Below are 19,274 nucleotides of genomic sequence, written 5' to 3'. Positions count from 1 at the left end.
AGTTTTAGTATTTCAGCAATAGGTTCAAAAATAAGCTTATGTATAAAAGACCTCAAGCCTAGCTCACGAACCTATTATTTGTGTAATAGTATTTATTTCATGATAAAAGTAACTAAATAATATATTTTATGCTATATATAAAATTCAGAATAAAAAATATATATAATGCATATAAACTAATTAATAAATAATCAACAAGTTAGGCTCAAACTTGAAAACTCATGACCGGGGCTCGAGCTTTGAAAATTTGAGCCTAGTCGAGCTCGGGTTCGGCACATACATATACGGGATACAGTTACGCGCCTATTAAAACCAAGAGGCCAACTATGATGAATCATCTAACTCTGTAATAATCATGATTTTTTCCAGGGGTTGATGGAACCGGGCTTTCGCTTCTTATGCATCATCAGCGGCTCGGAGAGTAAGTGCCACATCATATATAGGTGGATTTCTCCTAGTAAGATATTGACATATAACAAATATGTAACATATTTATTTATCTTATCAAGATTTAGTGTATATTAACAGGTAACTGTTAAGTTTCTAATCTAACCTTTTCTTTTAATTAACTGAAGGATTTTCGACATATGGTGCTTACATATTCCCACCACAGATAGAACACCTTTTACAGATCTAGTGAAGCTAATTGAAACCACAGTTAGGTTTAAAAACAACCGGGTTCCAAACAGACCGATTTATCTTGTTGGTGAATCGCTTGGTGGATGTCTTGCACTGGCGGTTGCTGCACGTGTCCCACATGTTGATCTTGTGTTAGTTTTAGCTAATCCAGGTAAACAGTTTGTTATACAGTTACTTGTGAAATTTGACTTTTGTTGACTTTTATAACTGAATTTGTTGGTTTATGTTTTGAAGCTACAAGTTTTGAAAAGTCCCAGTTGCAGCCTTTAATACCTGTATTCAAAATTGTACCTGATCATATTCGCCCGGGCCTTCCTTATATCATGAGCTTAATCACAGGTTTTTCATTTGATACTTTTAGCTTATTTTGTTAAATTTGTACATCATATATCTATGTATATATAGGAGTGCCTTCAGGAATGTTGGCATCGACTGCAAAGAAAGGACTTCCGTCCCAACAAACGATTACAGATTTATCAGAGGCAGTTACATCATTGTTCTCTTACCTTTCTGTAAGATCTAAATTCGAAGTCAGCATTGTCAAATGCAAATACTTGTTTTTTTTTTGTTGGGAGAATTTCATGTATACCCCTACAAACTTCAAAGTTCAAACTATCATATATACTGTTATATAATGATATTTTGGTTTATGAAAATTTTACCCTCATCATATATACGTCGATGATCATTGATCAATCCCATGTAACAATATATGGGCTAGTAAAGTTTAAGTTTTGTATTATACTTACCGTGTCTGTTATTGTTTGATATATTGTAAAGTGTGAATTTTTACACAATTTACATTTTCTTTTTACTTGTAACTATTTCATTGTATGTTGATTATCGTGTACTCATATTCATAAATGTGGTCGCATCGCTTTATTTTTAATCTTTTACATGAAAACAATAGGTAAATTAGAGAGTCTACTTAATAAGGGTGGGCATATATGATATTTTGATTTTGGTTTTGGTTTGGGTATATATGATATTTAGCAAGTTTGTAGGGGTATATATAAAATAGTCCCTTCTTTGTTGTACAAAAAGGTCTGATAATCAAGGTTCCTAGGATGTTGGAGACGTGTTAACCGTTGATACGGTTCTTTGGAAGCTGAAGATGCTTGAATCAGCATGTGCATATTCAAACTCATGCCTGCGTTCGGTTTCAGCTCAGACATTGATACTCTCAAGGTCCAACCACTCGTTGGCAGCCTTTTATTTCCATCCTAACTACTTATAAGTTTTAACTGCTTTTAACTGTCACAGTGGGAATGACCAGCTATGTGATGCGCGAGCATGTGATATGCACGAGCATGTGATATGCGCCGCGCGCTGATGCGCTGCGCGCATATGTGATGCGCGAGCATATGTGTGCCTGGGCAGATGTGATATGCACGAGCATGTGATATGCGCGCGCGCGCTGATGCGCCGCGCGCATATGTGATGCGCGAGGATATGTGTGCCTGGGCATATGATGCCTGAGCATGTTTTGTATGCGCCATGCGCATAGGTTTTGGCTTTGTGCCTTCATAATGTCTTTATCTTGTGGGTTGACCCGCCTTGCTCGGTGTTGAGGCGGGTACATACCTCTTCAATACTATTTTAGCCAGAGGTGTTAGAGAAACAGTCGGTTTGAGGCTCCACCATAACAACTTTACCCATTGCAACTCAGAAGGCTTATGAATTTACAGCAACAATCTCAAAAAACCAATTCATGATTTTTTACAACCTCCACAAGTAAAATGGCATCATTTAACTGATTTCAGATTGCGCACATATGTTCCATTCCTAAGAATGATGTTGTATGTCACTAAGCTGAAATTGACTAAATCTGACACGATAGTGCCATCAATAATCATAGTTGACCAAAGAAAAATCGACATCGGTCATAAAGTCAACCTTTACCAAAAAAAGAAAATGATTTGACCCAATAATGTCTAACTTCAGCAATGAATTATCTAAATTTAAAAGAGTCAGACATAACCATAAATTTAAAGAGAAATCACATGCTATGTACTACTGAGACAATGAATTTAAACCAAGTAGCAGCAGACTCATATATACATAGCGTAATTATTAGAGAAGTGATGCATATAAACCCAATTGTAACTGTAAATTCCCGTACACCAGCTCGAAGTAATAATATCATTCCATATTATGCTAATTCACAAAAAAATGCTCAAAAATATGCCAATCAAGAAGATTAATATATACATATACATATACATGCACACTGAAATAAAATATACATAATTTGGAGAAAAAGTTAGTATCAATGAATACGAACGAATTGGAGGGACCAGCCACAAATGGTGTGGAGGAATACGGGACCAACCACATGTACCACCCCTGAATAATCTGGAATAAAAGAACGAAGATGAAAGCCAGTTCCATTCACTTCCCGCACACACCACTGCACCTACACTCATAACCACCAAGTCAACATAATAGTGTTCAGTCAAACTAACCTGGCCTATTTCAGCCCATTCTAATAGAGTATTTAAGTAATCTTGTATCTAGTGCAGATCGACCTATTTCAACACACTCTAATATTACTCAATTCTAATACACATACATAAGCATAACCTGTTTAGTATGTAATTGTTTAGTTCCTATACATCAAAAAACTAATACGGAACATCATTAATAGAGTTTAAGAGCTCAATTGCCTTAGACAAAAGACGATCTTTAGCAAGCTTATGTTTATTATAAATAACAAAAGAACGCTTGTCTGTTCAAAATATATGCCATTTTGACTTATCAATAGTCTTGTTATAAGAAGCTCCACATAGAATCACATATTTGTGTGTTCAAATTTCAAATCAAATTGCAAAATTCAGAATAGAAACATTATTATATAAACACATAATCAAAAATATTATTCTACCTCATCAAGCTAAGACAAAGCAAAATAAAGAGAGAGAAAACACTCGTTCTTTAACCGATGCCTAAGATAATTATGCTATATATTATATATGCATATAGTGCGTCTTTCACTTAATGAATCATAAAGTTAGGCGATGAGAAAAAATATGGTTTCAAATAAAAGTATCAACAAACAATCACATCCCACCTCATCCCAATGGCCAACAATTTAAAACCCCCTATTCCTTTATTTATATTTTAATGTATTATATATTTCTTTGGTATGTCCCCCTTGATTTCAAGTAAATGGGATTTCTTTTTTTTGCAGAAGATAAAATAACTAAAAAGGTGCGCAAGTAACCCATGAAAACAATATGAACCAAAAAGGTGTGCAAGTAACCCATGAAAACAATATGAAAAGTTAAAACTTGTAATATAGGTTAAAAGAAGGTTTCATTCATTGGCATATCACATATATATTTTAATATCAAGATCTGAATATAGTTTGTCATTAGGCCCTTTTTGACTGAAGAACAAAATATTGTAATTATACTTGGCAAAACGAATGGGACTGATCTAACGGATTAACGGGTCACACCAGTTTAGGAGGTGTAATATTAGCAAATGATAATTCGTATAAGTAATGCATCAGCCAGTGTAGAATATCCAAGACATTATATGAATTGTTACATCCATACTGATGGCTTAAGTAACGCATAAGCAAGGGCATGTAAGTCTGCAACTTTCCAAGTTACCATTAGCAAATTGTAATTCGTATAAAAATATGTATAACAGACTATAAGAAATAACTATTTATTACATTAATATACAAAATAACACACCAATTATGATGGGCCAAATTATTTTTAATCTTTATAGTACACTTAAAATGAACTTTGAACTGACCTACAAAGGAACTAAACCAATATAGTCAACTGAATTAGTTTGTGGTGAACCAAAATTGAAGTTACGCAATCTTGCACAAACTGAAAATATACTAATTTAGGCATCTAATCAGTAGAAAGTAAAACAAATATATATCAAATGCATAAGCTCAAAACAGACAAAACACTTACCCCTTACTCATTTACATCCATATCAATTCTGGCTATTTGATGCTTAAAAAACTTCATTATGAAGTTACGAAACATAAAAAATACAATGAAAGACCAATGAATTGCAATACCGGAAAGAAAAATACACTTTTTTGACGATTCGTTCAAGATCACCTCAAACTTTATATAATTGTTAGTTTTACCGGTGGTAACGACAAAGTATCACTACTAATGTGATCTGACCCAAACTAACCAACTCGACCCAAACCCTTAATTCAAATGTCAAATTAAGAAATGCCAAAGTGTTTCAACCATAACAAAAGAATTACTATATAACCTAAAATTTCCAAAAAAAAAAAAAACAAATCCAAACTTTTTACAACGCATTTAACAATTCGCGATACATAGATAACTATATTATTCAACATCTTTTTAATCGTTTAGATGTAGTGTTTGTAGCATAACCTAAGTATAGTGAAAAATCAACTGGTAGTTGTAGTTTAACAAAGATAAGCTTAGCATGAGAAAACGTAAATTGATTAACATTATAACCACAGTAAACAGACCCGCATAAAGACCTAAATCGTGGGCCGGAGAAGAGGCAAAAAATTAGGAAACAAAAAATTGAAAGTTAAATAACATACCTTCACATATTGTGATTCTGATTCAACGATTCTTCAAATAGCCATTTAACGCCCATTAAATGGTTCTCGATTAACACCCATCAAATAGCCGGAACTGATATCGCAGGACCGATTGTTCTTGATGAGCATCCACATCAAACAAATTAGTTAAGTAGCCGATATTACCTGCTAGAATAGAGATATGCTAGTATTAAGGTTTTGCTGAGATGGAGAAAAGGAATTGTGAAGATGATTAAATGTAAAAAAGATGTGACAGTCATAGAAATGCAAGATTGTTTGGTAAGAGTGTTGTAAATGCTCTTAGTACAAAATTTAAAAAGATGTTTAGCCCAAACTATATAATGACAGGTCGATACGAAATCTAGTCGCCAATTGAAAGAAAGAAAGAAAGTACTAGTAATATGTTGACAGTTAACAATCCACATGCAATGAAATTGATTAGAGCCATGGAGTTTACCTATCTTACATCAAATACCAAACAAAATGAGACCAAAAACTAGATTATGTTTTGGACTATACAACATATATAGCTCATAGCCTCAAACTTTTAAACTCTAGAAAACACGTGGTCTAATAAATAAAAGCTTCATAATCATTCCAGTCACTGACTGCCTGCTTCATACACCACCACTACTACTTCCGGCATCTATGGCCACCGTCGGCAACTTCTTTTACTCTCCGTTCATCCACCACCGTCCATCACCACCACCACCGCCGCTGCAACTTAAACCCTTCTCAGCTTCTCTCACATCTCACGCCCCCAATTCTCATATTCAAACAATAAACATACCCACCCCTGTTTCAACCACCAATATAAGGCTTGACGTCCAACACTCCGATCGTCTGACGTCATCTCCGGACCGGGCATCTCCACGGTGGTTCTCTCCTCTCGACGCCGGTTCTTCTCGGTTACCCAATTCACCTATTCTCCTTTACTTACCAGGTATATTTATTTATTCAATTTTTCTTAATGAAACATATTAATTGAATAATATTATTATTTACATATTCAATTGTTAGGGATTGGTGGATCTGGGTTTGGTCTTTCTTTGCATCATCAACGACTTGGCGAGTAAGATATTGATATTAGTTACCATTATTATGTATGCTAATTACTCTGTTATTATTATTATTATTATTAGGGTTCAGTAACAGTTAAATATTAATTCACAAATGTAGGATGTTTGATATATGGTGCCTGCATATACCTCCTGCTGATAGAACACCTTTTCCAGGTCATTTTTTTTACTTTCTTCATTACTTTTTTACGTATGTTTGTTACCATTCTAAATAAATTTATTATTTTTTTTTTATAAAAATTCAATCTTTTTCAGAGTTAGTAAAGTTGGTTGAAAGAACGGTTAAGTATGAAAATCAGCAGTCACCCGAGAGGCCAATATATCTTGTCGGGCAGTCGTTTGGTGCGTGTCTCGCATTAGCGGTTGCAGCACGCAATCCTCAGATTGATCTTGTCTTAGTTTTGGCCAATCCAGGTGATTTTTTCAGTTATAAAATTTTAAGTTTCTTTTGAGTTTTCATTATTCTTTAATCATGTTATGTTTTCTTTGCAGCTACATCTTTCAATGGCTCACAGTTGCGCCCTTTGTTACCCTTGTTAGAATCCGTATCAAAAGAAGTTGATGCGGGCCTGAGTTACATTCTCAATCTGATAACAGGTGGTTACTAATTAAGCATAAAGTTTGTATCTTTTAGAAGTTAATGATTTTTATGCCACGTTTTAGGCACGAATTCAACACTCGCAGCAGAAATCTCAAAGATTCTTGCAGCAATGTCTTCTGATTCTGACCTTTCTGTAAGCTTCTGGTTATTTATTTAAACTCTAAACTTAAACTTTATCTAGTTAATTAGTGTTAGGTAATGATATAACAGATTGATGGTTGCGGTCACAGGGGTTAAATGAAGTGTTTTCTATGGAGACGTTTGTATGGAAACTGAAGCTGCTTGATTCCGCTTGTTCATCCACTAATTCGCGCCTACATGCTGTCAAAGCTCAAACACTAATTCTTTCCAGGTTCATTATCTTTCAAACTTCATACTCCTAACGTTGACTTCATCACCTTCGATTATGCACTGATCGGAGATGATGAAGTCGACATTACACAATTACCCTCACATGAATGGCACATGGCATCGCCTTTTCGTTGAAAACTAACTGGGACTGAACATGCAACCCTCTCACAAATGCTTGGACTAAACTCGCAAGTTTAAAAATCTGGGGACCAACCTTGCAAATGGTCAAACCATATGGACCATATGTGCATTATTCTCTTATCTTTAGTATTGTTTTATTCTTGTAGTGTACTTGCTTACCGTATTTTAATATTTCCATAGTGGCAAGGATCAATTATTACCAAGTAAACAAGAAGGCGAAAGACTGCACCGTTTAATACCAAAATCTGATATTCGTACGTTTGATGAAAGTGGTCACACGCTCTTTATGGTAGGAAATAAGAATTTCCTGTGTGTGAGCATACATTTGTTAACAGTGGTCACATGGTCTTTATGTTATATACTTATGTAAATGTCACAGGATCAAGATCAAGACTTGGTGACTATTCTAAAATGCACCCGCTTCTATCGCCGATCAAGGAATGGCGATTATGTATATGATTACTTGCCACCAACAGATTATGAGTTCAAAAAAGCTAGAGATTCACACAGGTATCACCTCAACCGATTAACTAGGAGTAGGACTAGTTGTATGTATACCCAACCAAACCTTAAGTTATCATATGCACGCAACTTTCATGAATTTTTACTTAATGACCATTCTAAGCCTTTCCAATAGATGTGCTTGAGCCATATTTTTATTTGGATTTTGATAGACATCAATGATAAGAAAGACAGGCATATTTGAAATTTTATAGTTAAAAAAAATCAGTAAAAAGCAATTAAGCTAAAAATAGGTGAATAAAAATTTTGAAGTTAAAAAATATATATGAAATTTTAAAGTTCTAGAAAAGTAAGGGTAAAAAGGTCATTTCTTAAATTGTTTTTAATGAATTGGGTATATTTGATCTCTTAACTAATTTGTAAAGGCATATATGATATCTTGAGTTTTGCATGGTATATGTGATATTTTTTTGCAAGTTTATAGGGGTATATATGATATTTGTAAGGGCATATATTAACAATATCATACATAACATATTCTACTGATATTTTATTTTGAATCAATACTTTTAAGGTTTGTGGAGGCGCTTTTCTCGCCTGTGATGTTTTCAACTTTGGAAGATGGAAAGATTGTTAAGGGGCTCTCGGGGATACCTTCAACGGGCCCGGTTATAATTGTCGGGTATCATATGATGTTAGGGCTTGAATTAGCTCCTTTGGTTGCAAATATTTATGCTGAAAGAGGGATTTTAGTGAGGGGTGTAGCACACCCGCTGATGTTTAATAAGTTGAAAAAAGGAAGAATGCACGACTTGTCAAATTATGATATACATAGGCTTATGGGGGCAGTCCCCGTATCACCAACTAATTTTTTTAAATTGTTGAAGTCGAAGTCGCATATTCTTTTGTATCCGGGTGGTATGCGTGAGGCGCTTCATAGAAAGGTGATATAATGGTTTTGATTTTTGAGGTTGTTATGCAAATGGATGATTGAGTTTTGAGTTTTGAATTTGTTAGGGTGAAGAGTACAAGTTATTTTGGCCTGAACGATCCGAGTTTGTTAGGATGGCGGCTAGGTTTGGAGCCAAAATTGTGCCTTTTGGTGTTGTTGGAGAGGATGATATTGGTGAAGTAAGTTTTTGCATTAGTAGTACATGTGGCATGCCATGTCATAACTCATAACAACTGTCTATGTGGAATGTCACTTGTGCTGCAAGTGAGTTACTTGAGATCGGCTCGAGCGTGCCGAGCTTAAACGAGCTCAAGCCTAAAAATAAGCTTGTTTAATAAAAGAGCATGGGCCCGAGTATGAGTTTGCAACTGAATTATTCAGTTGCAAATTCATACTGAGCTTCACTTATCAAGCTCGAGTTGGCTTGCGAGCTTATTATTTATATAATTTTTTTAATATATTAAGTATATAATTTCATAGTAGTTATTATTGTTTAGATTACTCTTATAATTATATATAAATTTATGATAAATATATAACTAAATAAAATATAGTATGTTATCTCTAAAAGTTCTAATTAAAATATATTTGAAAAGTAATTATAAATATATAGAAAATTAATTAATCGATCTTCATAAACTACGCACGAGATGTGCTTGTGCTTTAGAAAGTTCAATCTGGAGCTCTCGTAAGTTAAACGAGCCGAGCTTGAGCCTAGACGAGCTCAGGCTCGGCTCGGCTCGGCTCTTTTACACCCCTATGAGTTGTGCAGTAACCGCTGATTAGATTTTTTGGTGATATGGAAATCTAAAAGAAATCTTTTTTCTACGCATAACAAATGTTTAACATCTTCAATTTACTATTTTTTTAGTAGCTTTAATATAGTGATGAATATTGTTTGTTCAGTTAGTTTTTGACTATGATGACCAAATGAAGATTCCGTATTTTAGAAGATCTATACAGGAAATAACCGAGGAGGTGACACAGCTAAGGTACTTAATAAGATTCCCTTTTGGTATAGTTTTACCATTATTAATTAATACTGCTTGCAGGAGTGACTTTGAAGGAGAGGTAGCAAACCAAGATGTACACTTGCCAGTGATGAGTCCCAAACTTCCCGGACGGTTTTATTACCTCTTTGGAAAGCCGATCGACACACAAGGCATGTTCTTAAATTGTTTCAAATAACATTTGTGCCCCTTGTGCAGAAGATGAATGATGAATGTTGATTGGCTTGCAGGGAGACAGGAGGAGTTAAGGAACAGGGACAAGGCACATGAACTGTATTTAGAAGTGAAGTCAGAGGTAGAAAATTGTCTTTCTTATTTAAAAGATAAAAGACAAAATGATCCGTATCGGAGCATATTATCCCGCTTGGCTTACCAGCTTAAACATGGCCTTGAAACCGAAATCCCAACGTTTGAACCGTAGAATTCTGGAATTTGGTTTTCATGGTATACGTAGATAGGAAACAAGTGTTGTGCTTGAATTAGTTGGTATGAAGAATATAAGATCAAGATACATTTCCATTGTTTGTTAATCCCTTAATAGGTTAAAATATCATTATTATCATAATTTAAGTTTTTAATTTGGTTATAAGTTCTATAATTTGATTTTACTTAAGTATTTTTTCTTTTATAAGTTTTATCTTATTTCCAGGTTCTTAGAAATTCTAAGCATTAAAACATGTTCACAAAGTTTTACAAATTTCTAACATTAACACTAAGCATGGTAAAAGTGGGTAGTAAGCAAAATGTATTAGGGTTAAAGCAGGCTGATTCTGAAATGTATCATTCATGCATGGCCTTGAAACCGAAATCCCGACATCTGAATTGTACAATTTGGTATTGAGTCAGAAATTGAAAAGACCTGGCCAGCAGCCATGATATGTTGCACTACGCAATGATATGCGATGATGGGTAGATTCAAATAATATGGTGGTTAAATTAGTTGGAATGAAGTATATAAGATTAGCATACATGAACTTTGAAGATCAAGCATTAGTGCATTACTATTGTTTGTACATAGAATATCACTTGAAATTCATAACAAAATAACATACGTTGGATTAGTACTATTTTCTCGCCTCCAAGCATAAATCAAATCTACGAGTTCTTTGTATTGCATTATTCTGTGTCCGGGCACAATTGAAGTTATTTATGTTAAGTTTATTTTAATATTAAAACTTCAATCTCACATAAAAAAATGTTAAAACTAAAAAATTCAACTAAACTTCTAGTAATTTTGTAGTTCCATTTGATCAAGTTTCTAACATGAATATATTTTTTATAAAAGTTATATGATATACTATATTATGCATCGGGTGCAGATTTTTTTATGCTCCATACCCGCAAATAATTTTAAAACTAAACCCTGAGAAGTTGATTTAGTGGCAAGAGGCTCGCCCTCCCTTAGTGAAGACGCATGTTCGATTCTCATTTGGGCCAATTCGAAGGATATCTGGGTGAAGGGACCAATCAGAGCTTTAATCTCATGTTTGAACCCGACATGGGGCGAGGGTTTACGGATTCCATAAGGTTCCTGAGCATCAGGGGGTATGGTCTCACGGTGGTTGAGGAGTCGACCCTGGACATAGCCCCAAAATGATAGGTTTATACGTGAGATTTTTTGCCGTTCAAAACAGAAAAAAAAAAAACTAAATCTCATATGTACCCGAATAATATTTCAAATGTTTTGAGCATCAGGGTTTCCAATTATGTCAAGTTCATTTGTTATCTCTGTACCATCATATTTATTTCGCTTAGTTTAATATTAGATTGTTAACTTCTACAATTTAACTTTTAACAGAATTATTTTCCCCCTTTTCTTAAATAAACTATAGCCATTAAAACATTATAATCATGACTTTACAAAATAATAACACTATAATAATATGACTATTTTAAAACCCCTTATTTATTTACATCAATTACCTGACATCTCAGAACTATTACGCGTACACACCCCAAATTCGTTATGCCTGGAACCCCAACGTCAGTTTTGGTCACGTGAGATATCATATCATCATCACTTTCGTATTCGTGAAATTAGTTTTTAAAATATTGATTTCCTATAAAACAGAAAGGCATCTTTTGTCTGCCTCACATCCAACGTGTATATAAAATCGATGACATGGCTGAATTATTGGTCAAAAATCTCTCACGTGGAACTTCTTTTGAATATTTTATTTGTTTCAAATAATAATAATGTTAAAAAATTTGAAACAACATCAAACACCTGACACCGGCAGCCGCCGTTACCATCTCCGGTCACCTTCAACCTCACAAAATTAAATTCAATCCAAATCAAACAAATATAAATCGATTGAAACCCAGACTTATATACAACACAAAATCGATCTAGACGCCATTTGATGGTGGTTTTTACCATCGCCGGAGGTTTGATTCGTTGCAAACAAACTCAAACTAGTTATGTGTATGCATGTTAATATGATAATAATAATAACAATAACAATATATAAACCATAACACAAACATTAAAATGCAGTAAAATCATATCTCTTCATTAATCTAATCTCATTTAATTCAAACTACAAATTATATAAAAGTAAAACCCAAACATACTCCAAAACTAAAATTAAAAACCCATTGCTGATATCCTAGATAGAGCTACCTGTTAATAAAAACCCACGTAGAAGATAATAATAATAATAATAATACGATTACAACCGGAGAGTAAGGTCAAGCTCAGCATGATTCTCCGGCGGAGCCGCAACATGAAACACGAATTCCGACGCGGCGGCGTGGTCGAACCAGGTGGTGTAAGTAGTAGCGGCGGTGGACCAGGCGGATGCAGGTGGCGGCGAAGCAGTAGTGTAGTTATCGGTGGGGACGTAAGCACGGCGAGCGGCGGATCTCTCGCGTTTGTGGGCGTTCTGGTGGCCGCCGAGAGCCTGAGAGGTGTGGAACTGACGTGGGCAGTAGAGGCATGAGAAGATTCTGGTTGGAGGCTGTTTGGTTACAGGCTGTTGTGGGTGTGAGTGGGAGTGTGAGTGTGGCTGGTTGAAGAAATCATACAGACCTTGATCCGCCATTAATGGAAGTTAGTGAGAGACAGATAAAAGGAATGTTGGTGATGATGATGAGTTGGTTTGGAGGTTGGTTTATATATATATATATATAGGACATGGAGTGGTTTTGTCTTTATCTGCTGCTGCTGCTGCTGCATTTGGCTTCCTAAATCATCATTGGTTCACTTATCCATATGGCAACACCACTACCCTTACTCCTTTTTTCATCTATTTATTATTGCTATTGGTGTCACCATAACAACATCATAACTTTTGTGTGTGCACATTTGTATTTTCTTTTCTTGTGTTACTTGCTGTTTATTTATTATGACTTACACGAATAATTGATGATCATATTTGAATTAATGGTTCATTTAATTGATCAATGACTCCTTTCCTTTTATTCCGTTGCAATAAAATATTGCTTACTAGTAATTATTTGATGATTATCGTTTTAAAAGTTTGGTTATAATACGGAAGAGCTAGAATATTATGTTAATAAAAGTACGGTTGTTTTTTGATAAATTATTAGATGTTCGATTTGCAGGAAAACTAAGGCAGATACAATGTTGTTAGCGTAAACTAATCTCCATACTGATTTTTGATTAATCATTGAGCGTGTTTACGATACATGTCTTTATTATTTTTATTGAACAAAAATTGGTAACAAAACCATATGCAAATATATAGCTTTATTTAATTAATTTTGGATAAATGTATCATGTATACGTGTGAGTAAAACAAAATTACAGCCGAAAGAAATGAGACTTGCAACAGAAGCCATTGTGGCATCACCACTTTCGCCTGAAACTAAATTACCCCCGTTATGTGTCTCCTCAATTCCATACATGACACGTGTCTTTGGAATCTATACATGAATATACACACATACATACACTTATTTTATCTTATACGATTACAAAGTTTATGAATAGTTCATAAATTGAAAATATTTAATTGTGTTGTTCGAACGGAATTGAGTTAACTACCAGTTGCTGACATTTTATATTGCAGCTGATATTTTTGGTAATATTAAAATACTAATAAAAGAAAATGCTAGAAGCTTATATGTCAAGAATATATATTTTTTAATTTCTATTCTCTTATCCCATTCATTCTAGCTAGGGGTGAGCATAAAACCGAATCGAAACCGAATTAACCAAAAAAACCGTAACGAAAAAACCGAACCGAAGCATTAACCGACGGTTAATTTTTTTTTTTTATGAAAAACCGAAATTTTGGTTATCCATTTTTAAAAAACCGAAAAAAACCGAACCAAACCAATTGATGATGATAAAGATTATTAAGCTTATGAGGAATTGATTAAAGTTTTAAGATAAATAAATAAGATGATGAACGAAGATTGAGACTAAACTTTTAATGATTTTTAATTTTTAACTCTATTGTATTCGTACAGTTCCACGTAACACGTGCCTATTTTTGTTTTTTGAATTCAATATATATTTGGACTATGGTACTCTAAAACGTTCTTACACAAGCTTAAAATACGCATTTTAATTTTTTTTTTTGCAATGTCAACACATAATTGAAAAAAAAACGAAAATAAACGAACCAAAACCGAAAAACCAGAAAACCGAAAACCGAACGGTTTGGATATTCAAATAACCGATTACTTCGGTTTCGGTTTGGGTTTCGCCTAATAACCGAACCGAACCGAACCGAACCATGCTCAGCCCCAATTCTAGCTATCCATGGGTTATGGGTCAAAATCATTTTGTCAAGCGGGTTATAACATAGTATGGATTTTATAACATAGTGTCATTTTTATACCTGAAATTTGACCAATTACGTAACTTTAGCACATTTTTTAAATTTCTTGCAAATCCACACCCGACGTTTCCAAAACAATGCTATTTTAGTAATTTTCGTTAACCCATTTGTTTTTCCTTTAAGTTTATATTAAATTAATTCATAAGTATTTTGTGAATCACAATTAAAATAAGTAACTTTTTTTTATTTTTATCGTTTGATAAAATCCCGTGTAATACACGGGTTCAAAAGCAAGTTATGATATAAAACAAAATATTTCAATAGATGAGTCCACTATTGTATTCAGTAATGCATTCACACATTTAATTCCTTTGTGCTTACCAGCAACTACAAATTACAATATGTTAATTAGATTTTTTTTTAAGTTAATTCAAATATTTTTAGGTAAATACGTGCGCTATATTATACGTGGAGACAAAAAAGGATATAAAGGACCCAGAGTGGGTAGGCAACTGATTTTACCCTGGTGCCTTCCCTGGAAACAAACAGGATTAATGTTTGGAATAATGATGATCATGTCGAACTTACAGACCTTGATCCGCTATTAATTGAAGTCAGTGATAGATTAAAGGAATGCTGTGATAATGATGAATTAGTTTGGAGGTTGTTTTATATAGGACATGGAGTGGTTTTGCCTACATTTAGCTTCTTGAATCATCATTGGTTCACTTACCCAAATGGCACCACCACAACCCTTTTTATCCATTATTCCATTCCTTCATGTATGATGCATATATTAATAACATAACAACATCATCATAACTTTTTTTTTTGTGTGTGTGCACAATTGTATATTCTGTGTGTTGTGTTAACTTATAACTTTGAAAGTTATCGAAGCACTAATTATATGTAATGACTTTTATAATATTAAAGAACATTTAAAAAGCTATTTTGTTTAAATGTATATACGAATATTATACTCGGAATATAGAAAATAATTTGACGTTAGGAAAAATACATCTTGTAAAAGGTAATAAAGTGTAAATGTACATGATAGAATTAGATTATATATAAAGACTATAATGATACTTTTTATATTGCTATCACCTTTTCTTAGTTAATTACATAATTATGACCGTGTTTATCGGTATATGTTGGATCGTTACACTCTTTGGATTTCCTTTTATCATTGCATTTCGTCTCCTCTCCCTCTCTTTTCAAGTGACATTATATTCAACTTTTAAATAATTGGTCATATTTGAATTAATGGTTGGTTTATATTCATCTTCTATATCAGACTCTTTCAGTTAATTGATTATGACTTCTCTCCTTAATTTTATTCCGCTGCAATAATTCATTGCTTACTAATGATGTGATGATTATCTTTACAAACTTTTGGTTAGAACACAAAGGAGCTATAAGATGTCACAAAAATTACGGTTATTATTTGTCGAGACAATCCATGGAAAAACCGATTGGGAGTAAATATAGAATATAGTATTAATATATTCATTAGGGTTGTGATTTTGAATGAATTAAAGTTTTTAGATATTTGATTTGCAGGAAAACTAAAGCAGATACAATGTTGTTAGTGTATATAACTGATTTTTGATAAATCATTAAGTACGCTTACGATAGACATCTTTATTAATTTTATTGAACCAAACCATATGTAAATATATGGCTTTATTTAAATAATGTTGGATAAATGTATGATGGGTGTGAGTAAAACAAAATTACAGCTGAAAGAGATGAGACATGCAACAGAAGCCATGGTGGCACCAGCACTTCCACCTAAAACTAACACTAGCCCCCATTATTTGTCTCCTCAATTCCATACATGACATGTGTCTTTGGAATCTATACATATACATATACGTGTTTTATCTTATACAATTACAAAGTTTAAGAATTGTTCTAAAATTAAAACTATTTGATCGAGTTGCTCAAATTAATCAAGTGAACTTAACAACCGAAATTTTGGTAATTATGATATAAAACAAATATTTTAATAGATGAGTCTACTATGGTCTGCAATAATGCAGTCACAGATTTATTTGTGTTTACCCGCAAATACAAATTACAATACGTTAATTAGAAAAATATTCTTTTAAGTTATTTTAAATATTTATTTAGGTAAATACGTTCGTATAGAGAGAGGGTAGCAAAGCTACCCACGGACCCTTTATCTGACCCGCGGATCGTCAAAAGACATCCGCCACCCATGGATTCATTACCCAACCCGCGGATCGCCAAAAGACATCCGCGCAAGGAATACGTGGATTGATAAAGCCATCCACAACCCAAGACAATGCGGAGCTCCGTCATAATCCACGGATGGTCACGCAAGCATCCGTGGAAGGAATCCACAAACAACTCAAGGGACTCATCACACGTATGATCCCCACGTGATATGGAAGAGCAGTTGTAACAAACTACTTCTAGAAGATTCCCTTAAAAGCTCCTGATAGCGATATCGGCCAGTGGAAAGAGGACACCTGGACACGTAATGGCCATCCCACGACGTGCGTACACCATAAGCGGGTCCAGGCTGTCACATCCAATAAAAGCCCGACACGTGTCCATTCAGGCAGAGAAGGAATAACTTGATAATGACAACTCCACCAATCACCTTCCCTCCACCTTCGGCTATAAATACGAAGATCACCTCTTCAAGGTATTCATTCACACTCTCAAGCCTTAAGCAATTACATATTGTGTCTTACTTTATTCCGATCAAAGTACGATACTTATTCTCATGCCGGAGGGTGGTTACGGGAAGACCCCCCACTCTGTCCTTCCCATAACGAGACTCAACGGTGTTCTGTTTTGCGGGCATCAGCTTGGATCTATTCTCATTACTTCAGCATAATCTCATCTGGGGAAATACCTGGTCGGACTACCCAGTTCGATCTGGTGTTTCTTCATTGGCGCCATCCGGTTTCAGCTAGATACACGGTTTTCTACGGTTTTTTCGATTCACAGTGATTTGAAGATGAGCCAGAACCAACAGCCATCTGCTGCTCCGGTAAGGCCCCGTCGTACTGAAATTCTGGACGAATCAGTCCACGAAGGACAGGTGTCGGAGGAACTTCGCCGGGGCACCAGAACTTCAGTCTTCGACAATAGGACCGGAAAAGTTCCAAGGTTTGACGACTTTGCACCACTCAGGAATACCAGAACCCCGGTCCGGGAAGACCGGGCCGGAGAATTCCCAAGGCAAAGAGTCACCGAGATACAACGGACCACTCAAACTTCGGCTCTGGAAGACGGAGCTGGAGAGTTTCCCGGATATGATGGGGACGAGACGAGAGCGTACCAGGCCAGATCTGGTAAAAGCATTCCCACCCAAGAAGAGTGGTACCAACAGGAGAAACATCGGCTGAAAGAAGAGTATGAGCGAAGAGTGAGGCGAGATCAGGTCCAAGCCAGGACGCTGACGTATGACTCGCCATCTCCGCCTCCACCACCAGTACGACACACTCAAGATCTAGAGTTGGAAGACAACTTTCGATCAGCTGGTCGTTCACTGGCAAAGAGCCGCGAAAGAAGTTATCACACCCAGCATACTCCATCCCACAGAACCCCACGGGATAGCCGACAGAAAGAAACTTTTCAGGAGGAAGATTACGCAAGTGATGGTAGTTGGGACTATGGTAGGGAAACCTCCAGCCGCCCCAAGCCGTTAGTCAAGCATGCTGAGTACTTCAGCGATGCGGAAGAAGACTTCACCAAGCCATACCACCCCGCTGCATTCGCGGAAAAATCGAAGTTCATTCCGCGGATAGCCACCGCTCCTTTCCCAACTAACATCAAGATCCCGAGCAATTTGGGAAAATACAATGGGATGACTGATCCAAGGGATCACCCTGTTGAACTTCACAACGGTTGGGGGAGTAAGAGGATGGACCCTGCCCAATTGGTGTCATATGTTTGCATTGACACTAACAGGAGCAGCTAGAGAATGGTTTGAGAAACTACCGGACGGTCAAATTAGCAGCGGGGACGACCTGGTAGCAAAGTTCTCGCAGCATTTCAGTCAGCAACGTAAACACACCAGAGACGCGTCGGAAATCCTGAGTGTTATCCGACGAGATAACGAATCACTGGAAAACTTCATCACCAGGTTCAACAACGAGAGCTTGAATATTGGTGGAATCAGTGAAGACATGTTACGGGGAGCGTTCCGGGTAAATGCAAGGAGTCCCGAGATGGTCAGATGTTTGACAGGCCGGGACGGAATGCCCCAGACCTAGGACGCGATCATGTCCGCGGCTAAGGTCTTTGCAGCAACAGAAAAGTTGTTAGGGCGAGAGGCACCCAAAAGGGAAGAGAAGGGTTCAATATGGTCAAGGATATAACCCCCGGAAAGCTCTTCCAAACAGTTTGATGCCAGATCACTGATCGGGCAGAAACAAAAGGATAGAGCAGCGGGCAAGTCCGACCGACAACATTGGACACCCTTAAAGAAGACCCCGTCTGAAATCTTAACAACAGAGAATATCAAATTTAGGAAACCTCAACCGCTGGTCAAGCGAGTAAACCTGAATCCGAACAAGCATTGCATGTTTCACGAGGACGTCGGACATGACACGAATAAGTGAATAAGCCTGAAAAATGATATCGAGTCCGCTATCAAGTTTGGAAAACTTGATCATCTGCTCAAAAACGTACGACAAGGTCCGCGGAAGAACGCAGTTCCCGCAGACAAAGGTCCCCCACGAAAG

At 35.8% G+C, this 19,274-nt stretch overlaps 2 protein-coding genes across 3 annotated transcripts; both read left to right on the top strand.

Moving 5' to 3' along the window:
- Window positions 1-368: 368 nt before the first annotated feature.
- On the top strand, window positions 369-1,900 carry LOC143630078 (phytyl ester synthase 1, chloroplastic-like). Its single transcript, XM_077099177.1, has 5 exons — window positions 369-421; window positions 576-790; window positions 874-978; window positions 1,045-1,151; window positions 1,706-1,900. Exons 1-5 carry the CDS (start codon window positions 399-401, stop codon window positions 1,874-1,876), a joined length of 621 nt encoding a protein of 206 aa, XP_076955292.1. The 5' UTR covers window positions 369-398; the 3' UTR covers window positions 1,877-1,900.
- A 3,931-nt stretch (window positions 1,901-5,831) lies between these two features.
- On the top strand, window positions 5,832-10,318 carry LOC143630077 (phytyl ester synthase 2, chloroplastic-like). 2 transcript variants are annotated; one of them, XM_077099175.1, is made up of 14 exons: window positions 5,832-6,143; window positions 6,221-6,272; window positions 6,380-6,435; window positions 6,535-6,693; window positions 6,772-6,876; window positions 6,943-7,013; window positions 7,111-7,232; window positions 7,553-7,661; window positions 7,752-7,882; window positions 8,409-8,778; window positions 8,852-8,965; window positions 9,693-9,778; window positions 9,839-9,948; window positions 10,027-10,318. In XM_077099175.1, the coding sequence occupies exons 1-14, from the start codon at window positions 5,849-5,851 to the stop codon at window positions 10,215-10,217; spliced, it is 1,971 nt and encodes a 656-aa protein (XP_076955290.1). In that variant the 5' UTR covers window positions 5,832-5,848; the 3' UTR covers window positions 10,218-10,318. The 2 variants fall into 2 exon arrangements, with proteins under 2 accessions (XP_076955290.1, XP_076955289.1); XM_077099174.1 differs by having other exon boundaries at window positions 9,839-9,952; window positions 10,031-10,317.
- The last annotated feature ends 8,956 nt before the right edge of the window (window positions 10,319-19,274 follow it).

Source organism: Bidens hawaiensis, unplaced genomic scaffold (assembly GCF_021521415.1).
Source record: "Bidens hawaiensis isolate Kalapana, Puna unplaced genomic scaffold, B.hawaiensis_p1.1 tig00005523_1, whole genome shotgun sequence".
NCBI classification, from domain to species: Eukaryota; Viridiplantae; Streptophyta; class Magnoliopsida; order Asterales; family Asteraceae; genus Bidens; species Bidens hawaiensis.
This window is presented reverse-complemented; position numbering and strand designations above follow the sequence as displayed.

Coding starts and splice junctions, on each gene's coding strand:
- LOC143630078 (XM_077099177.1), top strand. CDS start 399: ATGCATCATCAGCGGCTCGGAGA. Junction 791..873: donor GTTAGTTTTAGCTAATCCAG/GTAAACAGTTTG, acceptor TATGTTTTGAAG/CTACAAGTTTTGAAAAGTCC. Junction 979..1,044: donor TATCATGAGCTTAATCACAG/GTTTTTCATTTG, acceptor ATGTATATATAG/GAGTGCCTTCAGGAATGTTG.
- LOC143630077 (XM_077099175.1), top strand. CDS start 5,849: ATGGCCACCGTCGGCAACTTCTTTTACTCTCCGTTCATCCACCACCGT. Junction 6,144..6,220: donor TATTCTCCTTTACTTACCAG/GTATATTTATTT, acceptor TTCAATTGTTAG/GGATTGGTGGATCTGGGTTT. Junction 7,662..7,751: donor GTGGTCACACGCTCTTTATG/GTAGGAAATAAG, acceptor TAAATGTCACAG/GATCAAGATCAAGACTTGGT.